The sequence below is a fragment of the Perkinsus marinus genome (genome assembly GCF_000006405.1).
Source record: "Perkinsus marinus ATCC 50983 genomic scaffold scf_1104296931854, whole genome shotgun sequence".
Taxonomy (NCBI): Eukaryota; Perkinsozoa; order Perkinsida; family Perkinsidae; genus Perkinsus; species Perkinsus marinus.
Window position 1 is genome coordinate 234,848 of NW_003215631.1, and position 22,577 is coordinate 257,424.

Here is a 22,577-nt window from a genome sequence, read left to right on the forward strand (position 1 = left end):
TGAACGCTCATCAGTCAACCTTCCAGAGCACTTGTGTAATTGCAAGTCGATAGACGCACCTCGGTCGGAGCTCAGGCTCCCGACCAGTGCTCGTCAACCACGGGATTAGAAGACATGCGCTCTACCCACCAAGCTATCGAAGCATATACTTGATATGCCCGTCGATCTACGTGACTCCTGCGTAAGCTTTTGATTTCACGTGCGCGGGATGGGCGAGCGCGCTATCACTCACCATATGAAAGATAGCTTGGGCAACCGTATTACGATACAGTTGTCGGAGCGCGGCAATCATCCTGTTTAGTTTTCAATCGTGTTGTGTTGCTGAACTCGCTCGGCATATCAACGTCCTTCTAGGTTGGTTCGAGGCAAATACTATCAACGCTGCACTTTTCGTACGACAACCATAAGCAGAATCAAGTTCAGTGGACAGTAGAATTTAGAGTGCCTCAAACGAGAATCAACTCGAGTACTCTGCCTCATTGACAGCAATAATGATTGAGAGCAGCAGCGTGCTCTTCATTTTCCAGTAGAGTTCTATTCATTATCTATGCAATCCTTGAATAACCGGAGAGTTGGGACAATAACCTAGTCCAGCTCCAGATGCTTGTGCTATACCCTGAACAGCACAAGAACGCTCGAATCCGTATACGGTCTTGATTCAAAAGAAATTCACTTGAGTTGCGCGAGTGACCTCAGTGGCATAAGCTCTGGTACATGTTCCGTGGCTCAAAGAGCGAGAAACGAGTCACAATAAAAATGTCATGAGCACGACTACTCAAGAGGTCGACACTCATGATTGTTGCGTATGTATACATCACAATTTCACCCAGATCTGTGTACGAAGCATCTCTCTCGTTTCTTCGGGACAAACGGCACTCAAGAGAACATTGTCAAGGACCAGAAAGTCCCTTATTATTCTCATATATCCACACTTACCCTAGCGCTTATGCACATTGTGAATCTCCCAGGGTCACCGTAGTGCTCGACGTACGAGGTTTGACGAATACTGTCACCGAAGAGGAAATGAGCAGAACCCCAAGTTGCTTAGGTATTTCTACCTGTTACCACCTTCAAGAACTTTATGATCATCTTCAATTAGCTTGAGACGATTGATCGGCTCTGAGAGTGACTTTCCTGTGATTTGGGGCATATTGTCAGATTTTATGAAAGTCTAAAGTAAAGGGTGCCCACTGTATTTTCGTGGCGCGTAAGAATTGAACGAAGATTAGGACACCATTGAAGCATCAAATGCGAAAGACACTCCGTCATTTGGATAATGCGTAATGGAGTGTCACAGTTTTTTCCCAAGTTGAGGCTTTGTCGATGAGTCATCGACGATGATTATCTACAAGGTATTCATTCGTGCTGTTCCTATAACAAAAACTACCTCAAAGTTCTGATCGGAGTATCACACATAGCTACACTCTCTCACGGTCCAAACCTCGATAGATGCGACGAACCTCGTTCCCACCTCGTTTTTGTTCACATTCCTTCAAAGCACACGTCGCGATGATGCTGGGCGGAAGCGGAGTCGGTGCATATTTTGCTGGTGGTCCGATCCTGAAGTTGGCCAGAATTCGACAACATCCCTTAGAACTCTTACGTTCCAGAATGGATTGCTCTCGCAGGAGGGTCGGGAGCTGGCCTGCGATACCCGAATTTATCTCGAACACCTGGATAGTAACCAGCGTATCCCGGTGGATAAGGAGCCTGCACCTGCGTATCGAAGATATGATCTGAAGGGTTAAGTCTTGGCGAACTCAGTGGTACTAGGATCTCCCGTTGTAATGTTCGATCCAAAGCGTTCAGTGATGAAGTTTACCTGTTCTCCAGGATCAAAAGCGGAGCTGTAAGTCGTAGTTAATGCCTCTTCATGCGCTTGCTCGAGCGATGCGGGAATTCTCTGACTAAACGCAGGCGTCCATCCCTCAGTCTTCATCTCGATCGACATCTCAAAATGAGTCGAAATAAAATGCGACTACTGAGTCCATGTGCAGCCCAGTTATTCTTTGAAATCCATTTGCATATTTTTTTCTCTGGGAAGAGCAAGAGACGCCTAGTTCTCCTGATTAGGGCTCAGTTAACTCTTGGCTGAGCCCTTTGAGGATTTGCTCGAATGGGAGGGCTGGTGAGGGGTCTTGTCTCGGCATCAGCTCGCCACGCCGGCTCAGCAGATGATACCTAACGGTTTGAGCATAATACCACGAAACTGCTCAGGATACGCCGTAAATATTCAGGCGGGCGAATTTATTGTTGCTCGGCTTATATGGCGAGCGCTTCACAGCACCATATCTCGATTTTGACTTAGCGTGTCGTCAGCGTTGAAACTTTCAACTTGGAAAGAATCCGTGTTGTGGTGTGAGCTCTCAAGCTGGCACCAAAGCTTCGTCGGGTAGAAACTTTGATGAATGACATGGCACAATGAATCCCGTTCGATGAGCGTGCGAATATGTAACATCCAACGGGAGCCGTTGGATTCAAAGTCCAGAGTGTCAATAAGTGATTATTCAGACTGACGGCCTCTGATCACCACACTGCATGACCGTGTGAAATGCTCCGCGTTTTATGATTCTCCCTTGCCCTTCGACTGAGCTTCAGCCAAGGAGCTTTTTCGAATCGTGCGTGGAATTTTAAATAAGACACGTGCCCAGATAGATCCTGTCGGGGTTCGAACTCGAGCCACTACAGTACTAGCCTAGAGTGCTAGCCATCAGGCTACAGACCATGAGGAAATATTTCACCTCGAGATTCGTGTCTGCGCTGCTTAATCTCACTCTACTTCTATTATTACATCTTGGCTTTGAGTGATACACTGAAGTTGGATCTCATCGGACCCGCAGTAATAAGCTGATTGAATACGGCTTCTATTTCGACTGTGAACTCGGATAGGGGTGCCGGTACAGTTCAATGTCATAGGCGCGGGTTCGAGTCGGGGACCTGCAGATCTACAGTCAGCCGCTCTACCGCTGAGCTACGCACCCGAAAGCAAACGTTTGTCACGCTCTCGTCTCATCCATATGATCCACTCATGTGACTCTGCTTGGTTCATCTTAATCAGACATTATCATACACCGCAAATTACAGGAGATTTTGCCCAACACCGCTTCAAGCATACCATCCGACTTGATTCTCAGAGCCGAGCACGACAGGCTTATGCGTCCAAATTCAATTCGACTGCCAATTGCCAGGCTATAAGCAGTTCTATAGCATTACGCCACCTTCTCCTACATAGTTATACTTTCTACAGCGTAGACAAGTCTCCGGAGAAACACTATGTAAAATTCGTTCTCACAGGCACCCACAACCTAGAATTGGTGTCAAAAGCGTATGTATAGAGCAGAGTTTTGATTTGATTCTTAGCATATATGAAAGTGACTGCGTTAAAGGCTCCAGAAAGCCGTAAACGCAAAGCCATAGTGGCATCACCCACGATGCGCTCTATGCACAGTGTCTCCAAGTTGCAGCAGAATGTTTTATTCATCAATCACAGATGACAATCACTAATCACAGACGGCGAGATAGTTGATATATCCGAGTTATCCAATGATTGCTCGGTACTTACATGAGTACCTTGCATCCCATAACACTCACCCACATGATAATTCCAGATCCATTGTTGCGAAGCGTTCGGAAAACCGATCACTCTAACAGCAACGGAATGGAGCACAGCACTTCGAAGCAAATAATTGATCTGACGAACCGCCATGGAAGCCCAGGATTGATAGAACTTATATAAACGCAAAAATTGTAGGTTAAAACAATATCCATGATAAGAGCTCGTCTCGAATATCTTTGACGGAGGCGGATCAAAGCCTCGGTCTGTGCGAGTAGTAATGGTACAACATGACCTGAACCGAACTGCGAGCAATGCGAGACAACTCAGATCAATTACCACTAATGTCCCAAAATGTCCTGGTTGTCGGGTTTGTTGGTGTAGTAGAGAGTATGGGTAGCACGGTAGTTGTTGAGATAAACTCCAGATACCTTCGTGAAACATGAATAACTCCCGCGGGAAGAGCCAGAATTACGATCATGAGGCCGAAGGCGACTTGGAAAGAGAATCCGCCAAATACACTGTTCCAGCCGGTCCAGTCGATCCAATCCTTGACTTGTCTCAGGACGGGGGGACGATTCATACCATAGACATATCTTCCATACCTACAGATGAGTCCGAGATAGCTCGGACATCTCAAGGAAATCACCTTCTTGGGCCAACATATTTGACGGGATGAGGGATGTGACCACCCTTGAGAGGGAGAAGAACTCGGACGGTCGACAGGTCTTCAATGCCACACTCGCGGAGGGTATCTGGAATGACGATGGAGACACTCATGACAAGGTCTATCTCACCATCATCGTCCATAATCTTGCCGTTGAATGCGATCTTCATATTGCCTCTATCAAGACCTGGCAGAATCGGAGTCCTGCTTCACGAAGCAACTTGTCTTTACCTGTTTTATCGGCCAACTCTATAATGAGCTCGGCGATGAGCTGTTCGCCTTCCGCGTCCATCAGAATTGGACGCCCACCGGCCACGGAAGTGATAACTTGCATTGGGCAAACAGTAGCACTAATAGAGATAAGAGAACGCATGAACCTTTACAAAGTTGAGTTTCGAACGATTGCGTGAAAAATTCACAAACGTTTATGTAAAATCGTCCGTCTATAACGTGGGGAATTTTTTCCTGATACTTCGATATGCCTGTTACACAGATCCTAGGGGTTTGTTGCATACTGAGGTTCCTTCTCGGATTTCCTTTCGTTGCCGCAGCCTTCTGTTATCAAGTATGAAATGTATCTCGCATGGTCTTCCGAAGGGCTCGTGGATTATCTCGATCCGTTGATGAGCTGAGCTGATGTTTATACGGGGCCAAAGCTTAAGCGGGCCGTGCTGCTGTTAAACTCTCCTTGGCAGTTTGTGTGAGAATTCTTCGGTATGGCTACTGCCCTCGGCTCCAGTTCAATCCCCGGTATCTTGGCCAGTGGAGCTTCGGAAAATAGAGGCGAAAACGCGAGGTATCCAACCCGACGAAACAGAGATGAGTGATAGTTAGCATGTGATTATATTTCAGACTCGAGAGCTATGTCGGAGCAATCGCCATTGGTGATCTGGTCAAGACCACTCTGGGCCCTAGGGGTAACTCCTATTCGCTTGGAATGTGCTTGAATGTCCTTCTCAGGTATGGACAAGATTTTGGAGAGCATGGATAAGCAAGGCCCTCGTGGGAAGAACGTCACTGTTACCAACGACGGAGCCACAATTCTACAGTCCATCTGGGTCGACAATCCCGCAGCCAAGATTCTGGTCGACATGAGCCGAACTCAGGTGTGGTGTTACCTTCTGGTTCGATCCATCGAAGTTGTTTTTTTCCAGGACCAACAGTGTGGCGATGGCACGACCTCAGTGGTCGTATTGGCGGCCGAGATGCTTCGTCGGGCTGAGGACTTAGTGACCATTCAGAAGCTCCATCCCATGGTTATCATCAAGGTAAGACTCGGCATTTCGAGAAGCCCTGTGATTTTTCTTATAGGGATTTCGCGCTGCTCTTGCTTGTGCGAGGAAGACATTGGACGGTTGCGCCTTCGATAACGGCAAGGATGAAGCCAAATTCCGTAAGAATGCATCTATCGATGTTTCGGATTCAATCGCTCCCCGTTCAGGCGAGGATCTGCTCGCTATCGCTCGAACGACACTCTCGTCAAAGCTCCTTCACTACGAGAAGGACAAGTTCGCTGAGCTGGCCGTTGACGCAGTTCTTCGCCTGAAGGGTCGGAAGAACTTGGATTACATCCAGGTAGGCTTTGCTGGTATCGCATGAGTAGGCCATTATGGTTGCATAGGTGATCAAAAAGCCCGGTGCTTCGCTGCGTGACAGCTACCTTGAGGAGGGCTTCATCCTCGAGAAGCGTATCGGCACAGGTATGCCTAAGAAAATCGAGGATTGCAATGTGAGTATTATCATTTTATTTTTGTTCGACTTCCCGTTTGTAGGTGATGATTGCCAACACTCCAATGGATACTGACAAGATCAAGATCTACGGCGCTCGGGTTAAGGTCGATTCTTTGACCAGCGTTCAGGAAATTGAGGTATTGATGATGTGTTCTTTTCTGGGTCGATTTTGGTAATATTCAGGCCGCCGAGAAGGAGAAGATGAAGGATAAGGTCGACAGAATTTGCGATTCGGGCTGCAACGTTTTTATCAACAGGTAGCTTCCAGGTTGAATCTCACGGCTACTCTGGCTTATACTGTTCTTTATATTGTTCTTCGCTCCGCTAGTTCCCGCTCATTTTCTCAGACAATTGATATACAATTATCCTGAGCAGTGCTTCCGTAAGCGCGGAGTTGTGGCCATTGAGCATTCGGATTTCGATGGCACTGAGAGGCTTGCCGCTGTGCTCGGTAAGAGCAGGTCTTGACGCTACTTCGCAGTTTCACCTTCGTCGCAGATGCCGACATCGCTTCTACTTTCGAGGAACCCAAGAAGATCAAATTAGGCCACTGCAAGGAAATCAAGGAGATCATGTTAGGTAGGATTTGCTGTAGAGTTTGAACGAAGATTAATGCTTTTTGTTCAGGTGAAGACAAGGCTATTCAGTTCACTGGCTGTGCCTCTGGTGAGGCTTGCTGCATCGTCCTTAGAGGAGCTAGCCAGCATGTTCTCGATGTAAGTCCGAATGGCTCGTAGTCGACCCGACAGCGCTCTGGTTGAACCTTCCTGAGCCTCCGCTACAATCTGCGGTAGCGTCTGATTGCAGGCCGGCCGTTGTCTGATCTGTTTCGGAGAGTGATAGTCTAGACTTTTCGATACATGATATGATTCAATTCATACTACACCATTTCGAATTTGCCCTCTTCCTCAGGAGGCTGAGCGTTCTCTTCACGACGCGTTGGCCGTCCTCTACCAGACCATCAGCGAGACTAGAGTCGTCTACGGTGGTGGATGCACAGAGATGGAAATGGGAGTTAACGTCCTGGAGTTGGCCTCCAAGACTGAGGGAAAAGTAGTACTTGATTTCCCTACAATGGATATTCACTTTCTCAGGAAGCGCTCGCTGTCGAAGCTTTCGCTAAGGCCTTGATGGCGATGCCTGGAATTCTAGCTGAGAACGGAGGATTCGATGCTGCCGAGCTGGTCGGCAATCTCCGAGCGATGCATCAGAAGGGACATGCCGACGCTGGGCTTGATCTTTCCAAGGGGTAAGTGCGTTTGCGCAATAGTACATACTCGCATCATAAGTACGTAAATATGTTCCGTGCGGGTTTCGTGGAATTCCTCACGCTGTGGTTGTCGAATCGCGAATCACGGTGAAGCTGTCATCGGTCGCTGCTAGTTTGGATAGCATTCATCGCATGTATCCACAAGCCGGAATTGAAAACTTCGGATCATGTGTTTTTCAGTGTCGTGTCGAGTATGTCGGAACTCCGAATCTGCGAGTCCTACCGTTCTAAACTCTCTCAACTTTGCGCCGCAACGGAGGCCGCCGAGCAGGTTGTACGCGTAGACAACATCATCAGAAACGCTCCTAGACAGCGCAACGCATAAGTAGGGAGGTTGACGAATCCCGTGTTCCCGAATTTTTCGCTTCACAGATACTACGTCACTACTTCTTTGTCAAGCGATTGGGGGATGGAGACTGGCGCCGTTCAATGTGTGACAGAGATCATATACCTGCCTTCTCGTTAGATACCTTTTCGTTGAATAGAGAAACTTTGTGTTGTTACACCCACAGTGCATAAATAGTAGTCACAGCAGGCCTTATGCTCCGAATGATGTTTATATGCAAATATTCATGAAGCGGTGAACTAAATATCATCTTCAGTACTTGAGGACGATAGCCATTGATAGCCAAACGACGCATGCAAAGTGTCGTAGGTGGGGCTATCTTTGTTCTTGTCCATGAACTCCTCGCCTATCAATGGCAAGAAGTGCCAACCAAAGCGATGTTGGTACGACGGAAGCTCTATGGAGGTGAAATCATCTCGAATTAAAATCTTCTTCGGCAGGGAATCATCGCCAAGAGGAACCGAGGTTTGGGTTGTTCATTACGAGTTCAATTACCCAGTGGGTCGATATTAGCTATTCTCGACTAATCTCGCAAACATTCACCGTGCTTAACAGCTTTGGCTGACAGCCCTCAGCAACTGAGGGACCGAGAAATCCTGGTCTTTTTGCCGTGCACATAATTAGCAAACTCCCAAATGCTATATCTCCCGAGCTCCATTGGCGGGCCGTGAGAAAATGATTCGCATGTTACGTGTATTCTGCAACTGTTGACCAATTCCTTGTACGATCTGCACTCTTTTCACAACGCAAACATTATTTCGAAAGGTGTGAAAGAAAAAAGCATTGGCGAGCATGATGACGACGAGGCTAACAATGAATTGACCTCCACAGGCGCCTCTCGAAACGTGTCTACTGAAGCCCACGGAGTTCTTAGTCTTGAGTAGTCAGCGATATATAAGAACGGGACATCTAATGGTGGCAGGCTTGCATTCGAGTGATAACACTCGTCGAATTAGACGGTAACAACACCTGGGTAGTAGTGGTGATAGCAGCGGTGATAGCATTTGTACGAGCAGTGAAAAATGATGATGAGTCTTTACATAGCTGAACTTATCAGATTCGTGCACGATTCTAACTTGGCTTCTATCTGTTGAGGTTTATTCTGGCATACTTCACGCCAACTCATTCCATTAGTTGAGCTCATCATTCAGCAGAATCGTTCTTTTCTCAGCACTGCCTCCCACGGCACTTGAGGAAGAGCTCCCGCCTCCAGATGGAGTCACTGAAGACAAAACGCATGCAATACCCATCTGTGGTTTGCGCAAGAGTAAAATCCAATAAACAATACCGAGAGGAAGATCCGGACATAAGGATATTCTCAGGCAAGCTAGCTGTCGAAAGCGACCCATGAAACGAATCAACCTCGGATGCTGTATTCGCAAGGGGCATTGAGGAAGCCAGATCAGAGCTAAGTATTCGCGAAGAGTCACTTACTTTGAACATCCCCAAGATGATGAGCAGACATGACATTTCCCGCTGGCTTGTGCTCGGGAAACTAAAAACAACTCATGCTGCCAATGGGAGAAAATGATGACTTACGGCTGGCGGGGCGAACGACGAAGCCACCATATGGTTCGAAAAAGGATGTGGAACTTCGGGGACAGGGCCAATGGATTGAGGACCTGCATAATCAACTTGATATCTCTCTTCAAATCCAGTAAGACCGAGATGGAGAAAATTATGTTAACAAACTGTCGTGACCGATGGAAGAGGAATACTTCAACACCTACATTCATATTGGCTATAGCTGTGTAGTCCCAACAGAGAAGCCACGGCCGCTGATGGATTCAGCTGGCTGGCTTTTAGATATAGGTCTAGAGCTTGTTGCTGTTGATGCATGAGTATTTGAGCTTCTTGAGCTGCTACTAGAGCCTGACAATGAGGTAGCAAGAGGAAGGATATCGGGAGGATAGACCTGTAGATAAGCGTGCTGCTGCTGTAGGGTCCCCACGAGCTGTGTGAGAGCATCTACGGACTCCTCTGGAGTACTGGGGCATACCTGAGTACTATTAAGTGAGCAGACTTCATCATGGGGAGTTCCCGTAAAACGAAGATGAAATTGAAACCACCAATGTGACGTACAAAAGACCTACACCCTGCGCTAGTGTAAAGCAGGGGTGAGGACTGAGAGCGAATATTCGAGTCATTTAAGCCACCTTAAAATAGTATAAACGTTGATGGTAGGAGTAGTCGCAACACTAGCTACGTTGGGTCTGCCGTTGTCGCGCACAGGCGTGACAGTCGAGAGGATTCCGCTGGTCTCGAGCGATTCTTCGCTAGTGAAAACTGGAGTCTCCATCGCCCAACTGGTAGGATAGGCAGGGTCCTGAACCAGCAGTCACTCCTCGGAAGACCGAAGATGGAACCCCCCTTGGTTGGGCCACAATTACCTCATCTCTGGTTTTCACTGGAGTCTGCTTTACGACCGGCGTCATGACTTCTCTACGATGACGATCGAACCTACGCATGTGAGGAGCGAAAATACGGTCGCGTTTTCTGCGTTGAAACGAAAGAGAAGCCAATCCCAACGACAAAGCGCCAAATGAAAAGAGTGTAACGACACTCTTCGACTGATTGACTCGACAACATACACAGGCGTAGGGCTAACAGTCGAGGCTTGACTTCTCGTGGTGCTCATCTCGACAGCACGTAGATCCTGAGGGAGGTACTGGAAGGATAGAACAAAGAAGCACCCCACCTCTCTCCCGTGAGCGAATTTACACTCGGCAGCCGACAGAGGGCAGGCGTCGATCCACCATTTGTCACAGATGGTCGTTTTCCTGAGACGCGTGAGTACGGCCACACCGAAATGGTCTCACAACTCATGCCGAAGTTGTCTCATAACTATCTCAAAACGATGCTATGAAACGATTCAACATTGGGACGGCGCAATCACGTGACTTTAGGAGCTCTAACAACGGGCATTGCGTCTGTGATCAGTACACTAACAATCACTTTCAAGAAAATTCCAAAATTTTTGAGATTTCCTGTAAAAGATCGTTCAGAAGAAATGACCTCAAATCAGGGGCGATCTTGAGATCCTCGGCACCATGAGCGTAGACACAGCTGTCGCCGTGAACACAACCGCGACTGAAACGGACAAATATACCCAGACGAGTGGGCACCGCTCCGCTTACTCCGAGTGGTAGTAGATACAAGCTCTCGTCTTATGAAGGAGTCTATGGTCTGTGCCACTTAGGTGGGAGTCGGTATCTGAGATTTGTTCACTCCACGAGAATTTCTCATGACACTCCTAAAATGACCCGAAAATTAAGTTAGTCATCGAGCAATAACGAAAGAATATGCCTGGGAAAGCAGAGGGCTGCCTGTTCGACAATTTCTGTTCTGCAGTCCGAGACTCATTTGATGATAAGCTATACAGGGCATCGTGAGGTAACATACCAATATCCAGTTTACTCATCCACTATACAAAGGTGTTGTCATCCACGCCGAGCTACACGATGCGTGAGAAAGTTAGAGAGTGAACATCTCCACGGATTCTTACCCGGGACATCCTTGGTCGATTCCTCGTACTGAGACGGCTGATGGAATACTACCAAGTAAAACAACGTCGAACCAAACATACAGTGGACGCATACCGTGAGACATGAGAGATCCAAGGGCCTTCGAAGTGGCGGTATCAGCGGCGACGCCCAGAGAGGACTCATCGCTGGAACTGGTAGCAGAAGTAGGAGTTGGCAGAGAGGCGGGCATTATTGCACGTCGGAAATGGACTGATGGGCTGAATCGAATCAACGTAAACAATCTACCCTGCCCATTCGAGTGACTAGCGGCGCAAAACACTTGTTCTCGCAACGATGAGGTTATCATGCAACACGCTTTATCAAAGAAGAGTATCGAGTGCAACCGCACTCCTACACCAGAGATATATGACTGATGATAATAGTAAGGTGTAGCGCTGAATACGGAGCTTTCGGACGGTGATGTCGAGCAGCATACGCAGAAGTAAACCGCCTCCAGACCACGGACAACAATGGTACATCTCCGAGGCCTCAGCGAGGGGTCATCTAAAAATGCACAACCAAGGATTCGAACCCACACCCACGCTGATGGTAACCAGCGACTATGACTACCACGCCAAAAACGTTACTTCTTTTTAATCGATGGTTTGAGGAGCTGGAAAGAGCACATGAGATCGTCTCGAATGGACATCATCGCTCCTGCGTTGTCAAACTCCCCGCAATAATGAGGTGCCGAAAATATCGTTACCTGAAACGATATTTTATATAACATTTCGCCTCATTTAGCATCTCATCAGCAACCCATGTTCCACGAGACGATAGCCACCGAAAACATCAAGCCGAACTAATCCTCAGCGCAAGTTAGAACAATAACTAACTGGATCGATCACAAAAGATTCACAAGTGATACGAAGTGATAGGGCAGCGTACCATTTGGCGCTGGGCGAAGAATTCGTAGCCATCTTCAACGACTTGATGCGCTCGGACAACCAGATCAAAATCGAACCTGGGAAAGCCGATACTCCGCAGACAATCACGATCAGAGTGACAGTCACTTCTCGAGGAAATCTTGCACTACGTCGCCGCCAAAAGTGAAACTCACGCCTCGGTCGTTATCCGCCCAGCCTATGAGCAACCGCTCGTGAACTCGGGTACGGCAGTCGAGCTTACCAGATATACCGGGTTCTGGATCGCTCCACAATAAGTCGCAAACCAAACCTTCCTCGGGGACCTGAGGAACCTCCCCGGAATGGTCGAAGTGCAACAACTACGAAAAAAGTTTTGATTATACTATTTTTATACATTATATCCACTAATTATACTAGATTTATATATTTACATTTAGTTATTAGAATAAATGATATATACCACATTATGATAATATTATCCCTTTGAACCACATGTTGTGGTATTAGCAGGAGCACGTTTCCGATTGGGTCTCGGGCGGACTAATGACGGAATTGATAGGAGAATTTCGCGTGTCGACCGCCAATTCGACTCAAGTAGATATGTGCCAACAAAAACGACTTGGATCGAATTCTGGAAAGACCAAGCGGATAACCTCGATGAAAAAATCAACCACCGAGAACAACCATCATATTTCCGTCAGAGCAGTTGCATTCGAATAAGCCTGTACTCAGACAAGTCACGAATATTCTCTTCCCCCCGGATTTGGAAAATTACGCACCTCCACAGGCCGTTTGACATTGTTGATAGCAGACATACTGGTGATATCTGGGCTCAAACCAGCATGAACACAGAATATTTTCTCATCGATGGTTGCTGAGTAGAAACAAGCTTAAGTGCTTCCTCAAGCCGTTACCGTTCACCTGCTAATGGTAGAAGGTTGAACATCTCGCAGAAGCTTTTCCACAGTTTCACGTTGAATCGTCGCTTCACTTCATCGTAGAACCCGTAAATACGAGAGATAGGCGCACACTCGTGGTTTCCGCGGAGGAGATAGCTGAAATAAAGAGTTCAAAAAGGAATGGTATTAGCAATTACATCTTTTCCGGGTACTTTACTTTCAAAGCGGATAGGAGCAGCATGCACTCCATCCCGTACGGGCCGCGATCCACATAGTCTCCGAGGAAAAGATATCTATATGAACATGCTGCCAGAATATTCGCATTGGCAATTAGGGTTTACTTCGTCTCGGGTGGATAGCCGCCACAGTCCAGTAAACGCAGCAAGTCCGGGTATTGTCCATGAATGTCGCCGACCACCTTGCATGGTGCCTCAACGTTCAGCAAACTCGGTTCTCCTGAGAAACTAGTCACTCACTGAATTGGAGTTAATCGGTCACCTTCCAGAATTTTCTTGAGTCTGCTAATGCAACATTTAATATCAGCCTCTTGCATCGGCACGGGCTGAAAAATGAGATGCGACTTGCTGCTCCGGGAGGAGCCTCACTTTCGTGATCGGCTTCCCTTTCACTGCCAGGAGTGCGTCAATGAGGGTGTCTGGCGTCCACCTGAGCTCAACTAGCGAAGCACGCAGAAACTCTACGTTTACTTGTCTATTTGCTCCGCGGTGGGCTCACTCTTGTTCGTCAAGCGTTTCATCACGGCGAGGTCAACCAACTACGGGAAATAACTATACGCAAATTCCGATGGGCGCTGGAATTTCCACCCTGTCGAAGAGACCGTAGCCTCTTAACGGACACATTCCGTATCTTGCACGCGCAACCTCAATTTGATACCTTTACCAAATCCCACCCCCGAAGGGAAATTCAATACTCCACGAATCCACAAGGCTCATCCTGGCGACAATACTCCTTACGATGAACCCTTTACTGAGAAGTCTGGCCAACCGCAGTTTTGATGCAAAAATTCCTTAACTAGAGACGGGACCAAACAAGCACGCACAAAAACAGAATTGCGCTCCTGGGCGAGCGCGTTGTCGGGAAACAGCCGCGCGCGCCTTTGGGAGTATATGATTGAGAAATTTGCAATTCCGCCATGTTGAAATGGTCTCCTATACGTTACGGCACTAAGCCGAAGGAGTTCAACAAACTATGGCGATCTATCCCAGGAGCACGGGAAGTAGTCGCTGGTGAGAGAGGCGGCAAGACTATGCCGAGACTCAGGTTGAAAAAGAAAGGAGTTATTGATGAAAAGTAGTAAATGCAATACCGCACTGAACTCATTTTCATGCTCTTATTTTTCGACTGAAAAGATGCTCGCATGCAGTAGATCAGAACAACAGTGACCCAATCTAACTTGTTCGGAGGCTATTAAGTGCCGGCTCTCTGTATTTGCTAGTCGGTCGTATAGTCGGTCGAGTTCATAATCTCGGGTAGACAAACCCGCAAAAAATCCTAACATCGCGCTAATGAGTTTGTTTGTTCCGTCAGCTGGTGTTTGTTCGGATACGCAGAGTCACTTAGTTTGTAGCATGACACATGGTCGATCAGGTATGAAAATAACTGGGCGAATCCTTGGCATGCTCGGCGAAAAAGAGACACACCTGATGATATGGTGAAAGGCCTTCTGTACAACCCTGAAGGCTTGGACGCCGGCACGATCGGGCCGCATGTTTTCCGTGCTGTAATAGCAGTCAGGAAAGCCAACTGTACCAAATTAGAATATAGTCTAAGTATAATCGATATCGCTCATGTTCGACAACAACTGTGAAGTAGTACTCGTTTTCCCCATGCAAAAATATTCAAGACCATGGTTCGTCTTCTGTGGTGCCCTCCGTCATAAGGTCATATCTAGGTTCAGTTCGGTCTGGATGAGCCGGATTTGATGGCTCGGTACGCTCAACGTATAACGGAAGTTTGTAGCGGTATGAAACCAATAAGTCTTGGTCTTGTTATGGTTGCATTCGGCAGAGCTGGGTACCAGGGCGGCTATTGCGTACAAATCGCCATTCGAAATTTGGATTGCGACTTGTACGAAAATTAAAAGAGCGTCTATATAAATTTCAAATCGACGCTCTTCTTCTTTCCGAGGCGAATGGGATACCTATTATGGTGATCACTATTCAGTTGAGTGTTGTAGCAGTGGAAATCTTCGTATTATACGGCGAGCCGCTGGAGCTGTGAAGTTTTTCGCTCTAACGTTAATTCTGTGTCAGAATAGCTCACGAGAAGATGCTCGCTAGACTGTCAGAGGTTATTCCAGGACGATTACGGTTCTTTGGTCCTGTTGAGCTGTCGATGCTTTGCAGTGGTCTCATGAGATTGCGATATTATAATGAGAAGCTTTTGCGGAGGTAGTATGTGACACCTATCAACACAGTGACATACAACACTAGCGAATTTCGTGTTCGCGAAAGATGATGATTTGAATCAAAATTCGTGTAGATTAAATTTGATTGTTGGTTCATTTCAGAATCGCTGATGAAGTACCTCACAGGTTGCCCGTGTTGGAGCCTAGCCACATTGGGCAAATAATTTACGCGTTTAGTGTGTTGGGCTTCAGAGACCAAATGCTCTATGTGGATATAGCTGACGATGTAGGAAAGGGGACTGCCTATCGATCAACTTGATGCTATGCCGCTCTTGGTAGGTAATGCGTCGAATTCGGGACTTCACCAACCCGATCGAGCTGCTACAGGTGATCAAAGCGCTAGCGAAAGCAGAAGTGGTAATAGCCTGGGTCAATTGCGTGGAACACAAGAAAACAATAGTGGTCCTAGGAATATAGCAAATGTTTTGTTGACATTGAAAATTAGGCGCGCGCATTCACATCGATGTGAACTACTTTGGTTATGACAGATTTCCCCCAACTCAGATGTTGCCTGGTTTATGGGAGTGCCTGGTAGATGCTGGTACTTCACAGTGGGAAGAGATCATCAGAGGTGATATACCTAGTGTTGCAGTGCAGTACCTCGCGGCAGTGGCATCAATTGATGGTAAGTTCACGCCGTGCGGTATAAGATGACATTTATTCATTTTCGTTGGACCACCATCATAGAGACGTTCTCAGGACACTTGGTGGCACGTGGTTATCCATCCGCCAATACTCAAGACTTCGCGTCAGCTATGTGCACAGTTCTGCTGGAGAAAGGCAACCAGCTCGATTTGAGTCTAGCAGCACGGGCGATAGGAAGTCTCGGAAAGTTACACCGGTACTGTATGTGGACTGTTGGGATAACGCAAATTGGTATGATGAAGGTATAATGAACAAGTCTGGAGTCCCCTCTTAGAAAATGTAATGAGCAATATAGATCATTTACAGCCCGATCAAATATCGCAGGTAATACTGGGGCTTTTTGATTTGCTGAAAATGTCTCCATGGACTGTATTGGCATCGTGTGCGATCGAAAGTGGATCGAGTGCTCTTGTTAGAGTCGCTTTATATCCGCTCAGAAATACGTTTTTTCTGATTGCTTCCTGTTAGTTTACCAGAATAGTCTCGGCCTTTAAGAAAACCTATTGTTGTCTTTCTGTATAATTCGACACCATTTTCAGAATGCTCAGTATTTGCGCGGTGTTCAGGTGTCTCTAGGACTATCAAGTGCGGGGCGAGGGCATCCGATGACGACTCCCTTAATAGCAGCCTTATCGGCCAGGGCTATCAGTATAGTAGACGATTACGATGTGTGGTGTGCAGCGAATACAATGCAGGGGTAGGTCCCAGGATCGATCCCTGGTGGAAGCACTGATTACTTCAGGTTTGCCGGTCTTGGTAAACGTGATGTGAAGTTGTTTGGTGCATTAGCGAAGCACCTCGCTAAGAACGATAAGCTTCTAGAGGATGCAACTCCGCAAGGCCTTGCAAGTGTACTTCATTCAATGGCAAAAGTTATGATCAAGTAGCTGGAGAGGGGTCCTGGAGACGATGAAGTTTTGGATCATCCCCATTATTCCTGTACATGAAAAATTCCACATTTCACAGCGAGTCTCAAGTGTCATGCAAAAAAGCATAATTTCGTGAATTTTGTAGAAGTTATCCCAAGCAGCTCCCTCATTCCCTCCGTTCCGATGTACACAGATCGAACACGGCGATCCGCGTGATAGTTTGGCATGGTTCGTTTTATCCTTGCTCAGAATAGAGAAGCTTTGCGTCACTATTTCAGGTCGGACATATTCTTGTACATTATGGCGAATCTCGTCATTTCTAAGATATCAGCTTTTGAGGGGCAAGCTCTAGGAATGGTAGTAGGTTGCGGGACTATGATTATGGCCGTGACATTGTTGGTACATAAACTTGACCGAGTTGCAGAAGACTCATTGGTGGATGATTTCTTCGTCGTATGGCTCGAAATAATGAGAAGTGTTTTCCGTCCATTACGGCACAGTAGAATGGAATTTGATAGTATGGCAATGATAATGAAGTGCGTGTTCTACGCCGTGCGTCCCTGTTCTCGATCGTTCGAAGACCGTGTTCTGTCTTGTCGCATAGGTCCTGTATGCATACGGTAGACTCAATTGCTACAACGAAGCTCTGGTGAGGGCATGCATAAAGCAGCTCAGAGCGATCATCAACGACCTCAACTTGGTATCGATACATATGATTTCTGACGGACTGAAGGTATAGTGGATGCAACTCTATGTGATATCCTTCCTACAGTCGGGTTTTACTTGCTTGAGGCTTCGCATTATGTGAGCTTCTTCGGGTTACCTTGAATGAGCGCCCTTTTTTCGCCTGACTTTATCCACGTTTCGGCGTGCGAATCCAGCATTACAGTCTCGCAAGTGGCCCATGACTGTTGATCCTGACGAATGCCGTATGTCATGGTTCATCCTCGTGCTTCATATCTATGCTAGTGCCAGACTCTCTCTGTTGATGTTAGGCACTCGGAGCACTGTCGGAAGATATCGAAGCGCTGCTGAAACAGCGAGTCGAGGACCTCGGTCACGAAACAACTTATGGTGTGATCGATTTCGATGATGGTAGTAGCGGCTGCAGGGGGTGGAAGTCGAGGTCGTTTTGGTATCCCCTGGTTACCTCTAGCGCTCATTCGCTTTGAGTCTGTCCATGGTCACTGTGCAAAGCACTGATGGTCGAAGTTATGTTTCTATAATCGTGCACGTGGAGGCATGTGTATACGCCCATATGCATTACCAATCATGCCGAGTATAAAACAAGAGTTATACATTATATCATATATGCACTATATCATGTTGGTATAGTCCAAGAGTTATTTACGAGCTGTGGTACTATTGTTTGCAGCACTAGTCGTTCGGAAGAAAAACCTTCGCGACTCAATTGTCATTGTCCGACGTCGACGGGCTCATTAGCTTGTTACGGAATGAATCTTGTGGGAGTATTGAAATTCGTACCTTCTCGCCTCGATAGAAAATGCTTCGGGAAATCGTTTTCTTATAAGCGGAAAACCATACTAGTAGTCTCATTTCAGATGCTGAAGATGCTTTTGATATCGCTGGGGAGGAGGCCGAGGAGGACCCATTGACAGATTCAGTCCAGCAAGAGGTAGTTGCAGCCGTCGAGCGAGCTCGTGTTCGTAGTTGTACTATGAGATAAGCTCGGTTAGAGGCACGGTTATCGCTGTTGCGCTCACCCGTGTATCACCCTAGTGATCTGCTATGTTCCGGACACAATGTTCGGGCGTTTATCCAGCATTTCCACTGGCAAGATCGCGATGGAAACTTCATTAATTCAGGTTCAAGAGGAATCCGCGGTACCGATCACCCCTACGATCACTGCTCAACCTTCGAAGGTATCTGATATACGGGCCTACTTGAATCGTAGCGATAAGGAAGAGCTGCCGGCGGACCCACCAGAAAAAGCACAAGGCAGTATGGGACGTCGCAGTCGGAGCAAAAGAGTGGCTATGGACACGGCCGACACTTAGCATGTTTCTTATGATTGTTTCTGTGAACTGAACGTGTTTGATAAGAGTGGTTCCTCGATGGGTTCAGGAGGTACGCCAGTAACTCTAATACGGTCCTCGAGACTGGAGCTTTGTTGCTCATGCGCTTCTTATGACACCCTCGATTCGATACTTTGGGTGAGCGTTCGAAGGTTTCGAATGCTCACCCAGGGTGATTGCCCATTTTGCAGAAAGGAATTTTTGATATGACGGTCCGTTCTATTAGGTGTGGATTCCGTATTATAGACTCGATAACTCATTCGTTAATACTCAGTGATTGGTTTTCCAATGCCAGTGAGGATGGTCATGCTACGAAGACGCAGCAGAGTACGAACGAGGGGCTAGACTTCCTGTCAAATTCCATCATTAGTTACTCTCTCTGCTGCTCATTTGCGTGGTGGGGGTAGTGACTGTGTTAGGAAGCTGGCACTTGTTGGGGAAATCTGCGTCGTTCTCGGGCGATCCACTGGGATTCAGTAGGATAGCTTCCTTGCTAGTTGCTCCCCATGGTGCCATAGCATCAGTATCAGGTGCCTGGCCGAAAGGATGGGACAGGAAGTTCATGCCGCTACGAACTCGTGGCAACGACTTTGACCCATCTAATTTACGTATAGGACATGCATGGGATATCCATAGGTGAGTCTGGACACCAGACTCTGGAGTCGCCACTGAGTATTCGCCATCCAGTTCACAGAATTGAAGTTACTTTTTGGGTCTTACCAGGTTCGGTCGGCGGTCTGCTGAAAATGGCCCGTTCATCTTAGCCGGTGTTGAAGTTCCTGATTGCTCTGATATTGGCCTCGTTGCTCATTCGGATGGAGATGTACGAAGCGATCTCAGCGTCTTGAGCATTGGTTTCATCTGCAGGTTATCTTCCACAGTGTGACGGATGCGATTCTCGGGTCCATAGGGTTGCGGGATATCGGACAGTATTATCCCGACACAGACCCGGAATGGTAAGAGATCCTTGGTAGGATATCAAGGTCGTCGGAACCAGCCTGCTTCAGGGAAGGCCAGTCATCAGACAAGTTCCTACATGATACATTGAAAAGGGCCTCAGCCTTGGGCTTTCGGGTGATAAGTATAGATGTCACGCTAGTGCTGGAGCGTCCCAAAGTGGGGAAGGTCATGCCGGCAGTGGTGGAGAACTTGCGGAAAGCGATCAACGATAATCGGGTAAACCGAAAACGAGGATTGAGAGGCACTTCATCGATCTACTCATCTTCGTACTCGATAGTATGGTCTGCACTTTGGGCCCTCGATTTTCGCTTTCCCTATTCTCTCATCTTTGGTAGGTTTCGGTGAATGTTAAGGCTCGTACGTCAGAGAAGCTCAATGCTGCTGGTGAAGGGAAGTCTGTGGAGGCTCATGCTGTGGTAAGGCATTGCTGGGAGTGGGTTGATGAGGTTGGGAGGTTCCTTAATTCAACTTGGAGAGTCTCGGTTGAATTTTGTTGCTATCTTGGTAACATCTGACTTTCAGGTGCTACTTTATAAAGACAGATAACACAATTAACAGCCTCGACAGTCGGTGCGCAATCTTCAGTCTCCGACGTGTTGTCATCGCGTTGCAGTCAATTCACCTCGTTCGGATCATCGAAGCGTAGCTCGTGGAATACCGACCGAGTAGTTGTCAATAGCGATAGTCCGTAAGGTGGACAGATCGTATGCTAAGGATGTGTGTCTTGATGCAATGAGCATCAGCAATGACTCCGATACGGTACTTGAACGATGCATTGAAGAGCTCGTTCACGCAGGGTACAGGAGGACCATGCGACCAACCGTGGCGCGGTTTCAGACCGCACTACTGGTTCAAAAATTCTGAAAGTATCCGTAATCCTGGATACTGAGTGTATTGAATAGGAAGATCCTTCGAGGTTCGAATGATACCACTGATATCACTCACCAATTGAATTCTGCAGTAAGTTACTGAAGAGTCCTCCTAGTGAGTGCATTCAATCCACATGCATTCAATGCATTGCATTGTCATTGGAAACGATAATTCACTCCGAAGAGTGATCCACTCCCCCACCCTACGAATAGCTCGCTCGGCTCCTTCTCGCCCATCGATGGTCATGACAATATTATGATCGACAGGCGGACGGATTCAAAATATCCTTGATGTTGCTCCGTGTAGCACGATTGAGAATTCGCCAATACTCATGGCCCATGATTCATGGGCATGCGACACTACTGTGCCAACTTGATGATGAGCGTGTGATAGCGGCGCTGGTGCGGTCCCTGAGTGACATTCTGCTGGAAGCTGTCATCTGGCTGACGCCAGAGACCGGATCCGGGCTCCGGGAACCCGAACCCACTAGCTGCAAACGAAAATTTGTGGTCAGCATCTCACGTTCCTTTAGACAAATTAATGACAATTGGTAATATCCTTTAATCATGCGTGCATTTCCGTATTCGGGACTATTGCTGTAGCATGCCATAGCGCCAACTTTCTTGTGTTAGCGTTCTTCTCCCACATGAGCATCTGCCATCTCAATCTTGCGCCGCAAGACTTGTGGAAGACGTAGCCGAGGGTTTTTGTAGCGTAACCTTGAGGTTTATCTCCGGTATAGGGGGTGGCATGGTTAAGGTAATGCGGCAGAGCTGTCGCACCGAGTTCGTAATACGTCTCATCACCAACTGTTCATTTCCGAATCAAAGCGCTCCACCGCTTGCTGCTACTATTATCCTTATCGATGCGCTTCCGCGGTAAGAACGGTTCACCATCGTTTGACTTTTTAAACTGCTATCCAAGCAGAGGTATGCCTCTTGATGGTGCTACTACTAGTTGTCATTCCTACTATTAGTCCTCACGCATATTACCACTAAACGATGATAAATTTGAATGAACTCAACGGGGGAGAAATTTAGATTAGAACACTAAGCTTAAAGACGAAAATATAAGTTCTTCTGAAGTTTTCAGAAGAAGACACTTCTCAGGAGTGTCCGCCTAGTTTGTGCGTCTCTATATGGCGGGGATCGCAGAAAGATCAGGGAACCCAAAGAGTCGGCTGAGGAGCTTCTACTACTGTAGTGAGGCTGTAACAGCGTCAAGGAATTGGCATTGACGCGCTCGGTCTCTAGCCACATCAAGGAGGCGCGCTCAACCTCCTATCATGACTCTGTAAAACTGCAGAAATTAGACGCAGTCAATTTGATCGCGATATATCAGCACAGTCTGTTCTGCTATCCACTGTAATAGGGTTACTACCTGCCAGACTAGAGGTGAGTTGTAGAAGGAATAAAATTGCCTTGGTAGTAAACAGACTGCCTAAAGCAGTCGCTTTGAGGGGAGCATAATTTAACTGCAGATACAGTCGCCGACGTGAGAACGGACACATTTTGAGCTAAATCTTAAAGTTTAATGTGGATGATTGATGTACACCCCTCCACATATTCTTGGCATATCCGGTTTTTCGACTCGTGCACAGCCACCACAACGAGTATCATCTTGCGGGTCAGGGAGGTATGTACTTATGCTTTACCTGATATGACCTCCAAGTTTCAGGGCCTAACTCTTCGTAGTTAGTGAGAAGTCGAAGACCGGTAAAACGTTTTCTCCACATATTCTTAGCATACACGTGTTAAAATTGCGCCTCAAAATACCAACTTTTACTCGGGGAGTATATCTATAACTCCGCTCCTGATCTAATGCTATACATCAACAGAAAGAGAATCGTTCATAATGGTATCCCTCCATGTTTCACTCTCATATTTGGAGGCATCCAGCCAAAACTGAGCAGG

At 47.2% G+C, this 22,577-nt stretch overlaps 5 protein-coding genes and 1 non-coding gene across 7 annotated transcripts; 3 read left to right on the forward strand and 3 right to left on the reverse strand.

Moving 5' to 3' along the window:
* Nucleotides 1-2,913: 2,913 nt before the first annotated feature.
* On the reverse strand, nucleotides 2,914-2,981 carry Pmar_PMAR019903. The gene has a single exon. It is a non-coding gene; the product is annotated as a tRNA-Tyr (tRNA).
* A 913-nt stretch (nucleotides 2,982-3,894) lies between these two features.
* Pmar_PMAR019904 (Ubiquitin, putative) lies at nucleotides 3,895-4,554 on the reverse strand (the record flags this gene model as incomplete). Its single annotated transcript, XM_002786178.1, has 5 exons — nucleotides 3,895-3,984; nucleotides 4,029-4,158; nucleotides 4,203-4,308; nucleotides 4,351-4,407; nucleotides 4,452-4,554. The coding sequence occupies 5 exons, from the start codon at nucleotides 4,552-4,554 to the stop codon at nucleotides 3,895-3,897; spliced, it is 486 nt and encodes a 161-aa protein (XP_002786224.1).
* A 360-nt stretch (nucleotides 4,555-4,914) lies between these two features.
* On the forward strand, nucleotides 4,915-7,673 carry Pmar_PMAR019905 (T-complex protein 1 subunit beta, putative). The gene is made up of 16 exons (XM_002786179.1): nucleotides 4,915-5,016; nucleotides 5,073-5,137; nucleotides 5,181-5,326; nucleotides 5,375-5,488; nucleotides 5,532-5,613; nucleotides 5,662-5,795; nucleotides 5,842-5,949; nucleotides 5,993-6,088; nucleotides 6,135-6,208; nucleotides 6,299-6,402; nucleotides 6,450-6,530; nucleotides 6,579-6,667; nucleotides 6,864-7,004; nucleotides 7,046-7,200; nucleotides 7,402-7,546; nucleotides 7,594-7,673. Exons 1-15 carry the CDS (start codon nucleotides 4,937-4,939, stop codon nucleotides 7,544-7,546), a joined length of 1,614 nt encoding a protein of 537 aa, XP_002786225.1. The 5' UTR covers nucleotides 4,915-4,936; the 3' UTR covers nucleotides 7,594-7,673.
* A 4,001-nt stretch (nucleotides 7,674-11,674) lies between these two features.
* Pmar_PMAR019906 (protein phosphatase type 1, putative) lies at nucleotides 11,675-13,613 on the reverse strand (the record flags this gene model as incomplete). The annotated part of the gene is made up of 11 exons (XM_002786180.1): nucleotides 11,675-11,797; nucleotides 11,980-12,055; nucleotides 12,105-12,174; nucleotides 12,220-12,280; nucleotides 12,737-12,831; nucleotides 12,879-13,012; nucleotides 13,054-13,149; nucleotides 13,198-13,312; nucleotides 13,355-13,418; nucleotides 13,462-13,522; nucleotides 13,564-13,613. The coding sequence occupies 11 exons, from the start codon at nucleotides 13,611-13,613 to the stop codon at nucleotides 11,675-11,677; spliced, it is 945 nt and encodes a 314-aa protein (XP_002786226.1).
* A 386-nt stretch (nucleotides 13,614-13,999) lies between these two features.
* On the forward strand, nucleotides 14,000-18,689 carry Pmar_PMAR019907 (hypothetical protein; the record flags this gene model as incomplete). 2 transcript variants are annotated; one of them, XM_002786181.1, is made up of 16 exons in its annotated part: nucleotides 14,010-14,167; nucleotides 14,465-14,597; nucleotides 14,769-14,890; nucleotides 15,130-15,267; nucleotides 15,387-15,510; nucleotides 15,564-15,641; nucleotides 15,789-15,909; nucleotides 15,984-16,125; nucleotides 16,172-16,253; nucleotides 16,496-16,626; nucleotides 16,672-16,812; nucleotides 17,077-17,155; nucleotides 17,403-17,531; nucleotides 17,794-17,893; nucleotides 18,361-18,465; nucleotides 18,625-18,689. In XM_002786181.1, 16 exons carry the CDS (start codon nucleotides 14,010-14,012, stop codon nucleotides 18,687-18,689), a joined length of 1,848 nt encoding a protein of 615 aa, XP_002786227.1. The 2 variants fall into 2 exon arrangements, with proteins under 2 accessions (XP_002786228.1, XP_002786227.1); XM_002786182.1 differs by having other exon boundaries at nucleotides 14,000-14,167; nucleotides 14,465-15,267.
* A 516-nt stretch (nucleotides 18,690-19,205) lies between these two features.
* Pmar_PMAR019908 (conserved hypothetical protein) lies at nucleotides 19,206-20,340 on the forward strand (the record flags this gene model as incomplete). Its single annotated transcript, XM_002786183.1, has 7 exons — nucleotides 19,206-19,310; nucleotides 19,365-19,470; nucleotides 19,558-19,657; nucleotides 19,702-19,790; nucleotides 19,842-20,010; nucleotides 20,130-20,210; nucleotides 20,317-20,340. Exons 2-7 carry the CDS (start codon nucleotides 19,397-19,399, stop codon nucleotides 20,338-20,340), a joined length of 537 nt encoding a protein of 178 aa, XP_002786229.1. The 5' UTR covers nucleotides 19,206-19,310; nucleotides 19,365-19,396.
* Between the last annotated feature and the right edge of the window lie 2,237 nt (nucleotides 20,341-22,577).

What these genes read in the sequence shown, in the direction of transcription:
- Pmar_PMAR019905 (XM_002786179.1), top strand. Translation starts at nt 4,937, where the DNA reads ATGGCTACTGCCCTCGGCTCCAGTTCAATCCCCGGTATCTTGGCCAGT. An exon ending in CCAGCGTTCAGGAAATTGAG is followed by an intron (nt 6,089 to 6,134) that starts GTATTGATGATG and finishes GGTAATATTCAG; the next exon opens with GCCGCCGAGAAGGAGAAGAT. An exon ending in CTAGCCAGCATGTTCTCGAT is followed by an intron (nt 6,668 to 6,863) that starts GTAAGTCCGAAT and finishes CCTCTTCCTCAG; the next exon opens with GAGGCTGAGCGTTCTCTTCA.